General features: G+C 32.7%; 1 protein-coding gene across 1 annotated transcript; it reads right to left on the minus strand.

Annotated features, from left to right (window-relative positions):
* Window positions 1-1,671: 1,671 nt before the first annotated feature.
* On the minus strand, window positions 1,672-4,183 carry LOC134688337 (uncharacterized). Its single transcript, XM_063548946.1, has 2 exons — window positions 4,089-4,183; window positions 1,672-3,756 (listed from the first exon to the last, which is right to left on the minus strand). Exons 1-2 carry the CDS (start codon window positions 4,110-4,112, stop codon window positions 1,750-1,752), a joined length of 2,031 nt encoding a protein of 676 aa, XP_063405016.1. The 5' UTR covers window positions 4,113-4,183; the 3' UTR covers window positions 1,672-1,749.
* Window positions 4,184-5,932: the final 1,749 nt, after the last annotated feature.

A 5,932-nucleotide genomic window follows, 5' to 3' on the forward strand; every position in this document is an offset into this window, starting at 1 on the left:
CCACCTACTATAGTAGTGGGAAATATTGTTTTCCGGTCTGTGCGTCGATCCGTCTGTTCGTCCGTCCTTCTGTTCGTCCGTTCGTCTGTCTGTCCCACATCAGGTAAAGTTTTTGGTCAAGGTAGTTTTTAATGACGTTGAGTGCAATCAACTTGAAACTTTTTACACATGTTCCCTATGGTATGATCTTTTTGAGTTTTAATACCAAATTAGAGTTTTTACCCAATTTCATGGTCCATTGAAAATGGACAATGATAGTGCGAGGGGGCATCCGTGTACTTTGGACACATTCTTGTTGTTTGATGTTTCGGTAGCTTGTTGTCTATTTTCAATGTCAAATTAGAGTTTTTACCCCATTTTCACGGTCCACTGAACATAGAAGATGAAAGTGCGAGTTTAAGGTGAAAGTGTTTGGTCAAGGTAGTTTTTGATGAAGTTGGAAGTCCAATCAACTTGAAACTTAGTACACATTTTCCCTATGGTATAACCTTTTTTAATTTTAATACGAAATTAGATTTTTTTCCAATTTCACGGTCCATTGAACATAGAAAATGATAGTGCGAGTGGTGCATCATGGAAAATTAGTTGGGCATCCGTGTACTTTGAACACATTCTTATTGTATGAAGTTTCGGTAGCTTGTTTTTTAAATTTTATGTCAAATTAGAGATTTACCCCATTTTCACGGTCCACTGAATATAGAAAATGATAGTGCAGATGTGGTGGGGCATTTATGTACTGGTGACACATTCTTGTTTGTTGGAGTTTTTGAAAGGTTGCTGTCTCGTTGACTTATACCTGACATTTGCTTCCCTATGCATATAATTTGTTGAAGTTTTTGAAATTTTGATGTCTCATTGACTTATAACTGACATTTCATTTAATAGTACTATTTGTTTCAAGTTCAGTTTTGTTGCTGTCTCAATGACTTACATATATATATATGTGTATACCTATTGTTTCCTTTCATAGTCATTTTTTTTTAGTTTTTGAAAGGTTGCTGCCACATTGACTTTTAACTGACATGTCCTTTCATAGTCATATTTGTTTGAGCTTTTGAAAAGAGGGACAAAAGATACCAAAGGGACAGTCAAACTCGTAAATCTAAAACAAACTGACAACGCCATGGCTAAAAATGAACAGAAAAACAATAGTATACATGACACAACATAGAAAACTAAAGAATAAACAACACGAACCCCACCAAAAACTAGGGGTGATCGCAGGTGCTCCAGAAGGGCAAGAAGATCCTGCTCCACATGCGGCACCCGTCGTGTTGCTTATGTGATATTGAAAGGTTGCTGCCTTATCTACTTATACCTATTATTTAATTCCATAGTCATATATATTTGTTGGATGTACTGGTAAGTTTCTGTCTCATTGACTTATAAATACCAACATTACCGTTCATAGTTATATTGTTGGAGGTACAGTTTTGTTTTTGATAGGTTGCTGTCTCATCGCCTTATGATACCCCACTTTTCGGAGTCAGATTTTCCATTCATTGTCATATTTGTAAGAGGCTTGTGGTTTGTTCATTTTAAACTAGCTTGATTAAAATCATTTTGAAATGTCTAATCAAGAATGCATTGCACACAACTGCAAGGTGAACTATTTGGAACACTTGAAACATTTGCTTTATCTTGAATTATAAAGAACCTTTTTTAATATATCTTTAATTTTGTTTTCTCTATACATAATTCTCAATACATATATTTGACAAATCTAATATCTAAATTGACATTCAAGTTTCAGATAACACTAGATAATCTTTTTGCTGCGCTGGTCATTTTATACACATCAGCAACATCAGCCATTTGAAAATATAGTTTAGCAAGGAAATTCTCACCCATTAACTGTTTAGCTATGCCAATCAAAATGACTGTACTGGCGTCAGGGAAAATTGCAAAAATATCTAAGTTAAACATACACGATTCAAGTTGTTGTAAATAATGTCTACATGATGTAAAGTCTTGTAGATGATAGTAACATAAGAAATTGAGGAAATATGCAAATGGTAAAGGATTGAAGTAAGCATCTTTGTTTGTAACATCTAGTTGTAATTCTTCTGGAATTATTGAAGAAATCCAGAGAAAAAGAAGAGGATCCATAGTTAATGTTTTTAAAACTGTATAAAGTTTTTCTTTTTTCATCAGATTCAGCTCATTTTTTTGGCTGAATGTGAACTCTGGTACGGCGGACATGGCAAAAGCTACGTTTACCGTAAAAATTCTCCTGTCTGTGTATTTCTGCAACACATGATTTATAACGTTTAACGAGGCAAAGTATTTTTTATGAACATACAGAAAAGAAGCCAACACCAGCCATCCAGATACTGCTTCTGATTGTACACCAATCAGCAAATGACTGAGATCGTGTTTGTACCTAGAGTATTGGTGTTTGTTTTCTGAGCTATATCTTCTAGTATATTTTAAAGTATTTGGAGCAAGCCAGCATGCCTTTGATGAATATAAAGCTAATAAACCTCTACATAAACTAGTTTTGGAATGGTGTACTAAAAGATGTATTAGCTCCACATAATCTAATTTTGACCAATAAGCATATGTTTGGTGTACTATTCTAAGATATCCACTTGTTAAAAATTGAGTGTTGTTGTAAGATTGTCTTTCACAATGTTTCAAGGTCTCAGAAGACGCTAAACAATGAATTCCTTGCTTGTATGAATTCTCAAGTATGGTTTCTAACTTTTTTTTGTTCATTACATCGAACCGTGAGTGGAAAAAGTTATTGTCCGGAATAAAATAATGTAACAAGTTTGAATATCTGACACAGTACATTAATCTTTGTAGACATGCCATAAAACAAGGAATAATATTATCTGGTCGCCATAAATTTGGTTCTGTTTCTTCTAAAATCCAAAACAACATTGTTTTGAAGAAATATGAACACAATAATCCTTTCAAATCTTCATGTTTTTCTATTACCTCCTTAAGGAAGACTTTAAGGAGAGCGTAACACAAGAATTGTGTATGACTGAAGGAATATATTAGAATCTTTTCTGCTACAGAAAATGATATCCGCCATTCAAGATTTTCATTTATGGATCCTTTGTTCCCAATTGGAACAAATAACACTCCACAAGATATTATTTTGGAAATAATTTTAGCTGAAGGCCATGCTGTACGTGGTCTTTTAATCCATGGTTGTGCTGGATTTATCCATTTGTCGCATTTGAGGCACATTGCAACATCTGATAGATCTTTGATATCCGTTAGACAGGGACCATGAATTTTCATTATATTTGCAACTAATAGTTGAGAAATAGACAAGAAGAACAGTTTATACTGTTCACTTGAAAGCATACATCCAATATGATTTTTTTCCCATATATTATTTAAAACTATAGTATATAACAAGAACTCGAAGTAGTTGCATTTTGAATGATGATTTAGAAGACGTAATTGCGTAAAACATGGTTGGGTCTCCTCTGTATACATAACTAATGGTATTTTCCGAGGATCAAGAACATCTTCTGTTTCTGATTCATACACTTTAAAAGAAGAATTGATAAACATTATATCTAAATCACTGCTTTTGAAATCAAGTCCTTCACCCTTGCTTCCGCTAGTTATTGAATGATACCCAAATGACATTAACTTTCCCATGTCCGTAATAGTTAGAGCTAATCTCCTCATTTTGACAACTTCTTTCGATCCGATAATTTTGCAAAGATACTTGTAATAATTCAATGATTCACATCTCTCTGTTGACAGTCCTACCGTTTTCTGACTGTTAGTCTACAAAATAAATTACTACTAAATTACTTTAAGATAACAACAACTCTCTTTAAATTATAACTACAATGCCAGATTTTTTTTAGTAGTAAGTACTTTTTAGCTTAGCTGACCTAAAAGGTCAAGTGAGCTTTTCTTATCACTTGGTGTCTGTTATGGTAATATTGGAATGAAATATTTTAATTTAAAATTTCTAGGGAAAGTTAAATTTTCTGTGTCATTTGGTCTTTTATAAAAAAAAAATAGTCTCATTGGCAATCATGTCACCTCTCCTTATTTAAAAAAAAAACATCAAGATTTTTAAACATCAAATTAATGCGATAAAAATTTCTTACCTTTTTAAAGTATTTCATTTCCATTTTCCTATTTATCTTCTAAAGTTTTGGTTTTCCATTTCGAAAAATGTCATTGAACTTTAGACAACATATATATTTTGTCAATGGTTTGACAGTAATTGACTTTATATGGTTTGTATTTTCTGTAAGGTCAGCAGGATCAGGAAGAGGATAAGTGTTATCTACTTTAAAACAATTGAATAAATTACAGTAGATGTAAACTTTGAAACTGAAACCAAAAATATCCGATTGTATATATGTTTTTTAGCAGTGTCAGAAAAACAAGAAATAACAAGTAAAATATCACCACTTGATAAGGAAGTAGAAATTGTCTGACTAATTTCCTCCATTTACTTTCTGATGATTGTCTCCTTTTCTTCGAAATTGCATTGTTTCTCGACCATGTAGATATAATTAATGATTTTATACTGATATTTTCACTTATCATACTTTGAAATCTTCATTATCTTTTTTATGACAATTTTGCACTCATGTAGATATGAGTCAAGACTTTATACCGAAATTTTCACTAATCATACTTTAAAATCTTCATTGTCATTTTTTTTGATAATTTTGACATGAGTAAAATGTATGTGTGCCGACTTCAAATCAGATTCAAGTTTTATCAGCTTTAGAGTTTTGGGGTTAAGATTGATGTAAAGAGTACTATGATCCAGTACAACTGTTTGTTTAAAAAAAATAATTCAACTTTACAAAAGATCAAGTAAAGGGAACAACATGTTACCTTCAAGGGAAGGGTTATGTGTTTATGCCCCATTTATGGGCATTATCTTTTCTGGTCTGTGTGTCTGTCTGTTCGTTCATCTGTCCGTTCTTTAGTCCGTCTATCCTGTACAGGTTAAAGTTTTCAGGTAAATGGTTTTGGTCGAGGTAATTTTTGATGAATTTGAAGTCAAAATAATTTGGAACTTAGAACACATGTTCCCTATGATATGATCTTTCTAATTGTATTGCCAAAGTAGAGATTTTCTCCCATTTTCATTGTCCACAGAACATAGAAAGTGATAATGCGGATGGAGCATCTGTGTACTGGGGACACATTTTTAGTCAGCAATTTATTTAGTTTTTCAACGTGAGAAGTATGAGTATAACTGTAATGTGATGCCTGAAATTGTTTAAAGTATCTTCAATACACAAACATGCACGTTTTCAGATTGATTACTGACAATATTTTGCATGGCAAACATTTTTTTGTTCAACAAAAACATTTTGTTTTACCTTAAGTGATTTCAAATTGGCATTTAGGAGTTTTACATAGAACAAAAAGGTATCTCAGACTACTAATAATGAATTATTAAAAAGTAAAATCACAAACACACTAAACTCAAAGGAAAGTCAATTCGGAAAGTCCATAATCACATTGCAAAATCAAATAACAAAACACATAAAAAACGAATGGACAAGAACTTTCATATTCCTGACTTGGTACAGGCATTTTCAAATGTAGAAAATGGTGGGCAAAAACTGGTTTATAGCGCTAACCCTCCCACGTTGACGACAGTCTCATGTGTGATGCGGTTAAACTGTTTTGAAGGCACAACCCTCCCCATTCTGGGATATTGGCGTAAAGTACAAGATAAGAACACTTATAACAGATCGGGGATTACTCACCGTTACTGACTCCTAGTAACAAAAAATTAAAAAAAAGATCATGCATCTTAGGCTAAACTATCGATAAGTACACAATAAACATCTAATGGCCTTTATTGAAGACGTCATAAACAAACAGCGGGGAACATGACATTTTGCAAATGCTCAGAGGTATCGACAAGAAAGTATGTTAAAACTAATATTAAGTTAATTTACTGAAAGCAAAAACAATA

The sequence above is a fragment of the Mytilus trossulus genome, chromosome 10 (assembly GCF_036588685.1).
Source record: "Mytilus trossulus isolate FHL-02 chromosome 10, PNRI_Mtr1.1.1.hap1, whole genome shotgun sequence".
Lineage (NCBI taxonomy): Eukaryota > Metazoa > Mollusca > Bivalvia > Mytilida > Mytilidae > Mytilus > Mytilus trossulus.

What these genes read in the sequence shown, in the direction of transcription:
- LOC134688337 (XM_063548946.1), bottom strand. Translation starts at nt 4,112, where the DNA reads ATGGAAATGAAATACTTTAAAAAG. An exon ending in AAATGAAATACTTTAAAAAG is followed by an intron (nt 3,757 to 4,088) that starts GTAAGAAATTTT and finishes TTTATTTTGTAG; the next exon opens with ACTAACAGTCAGAAAACGGT.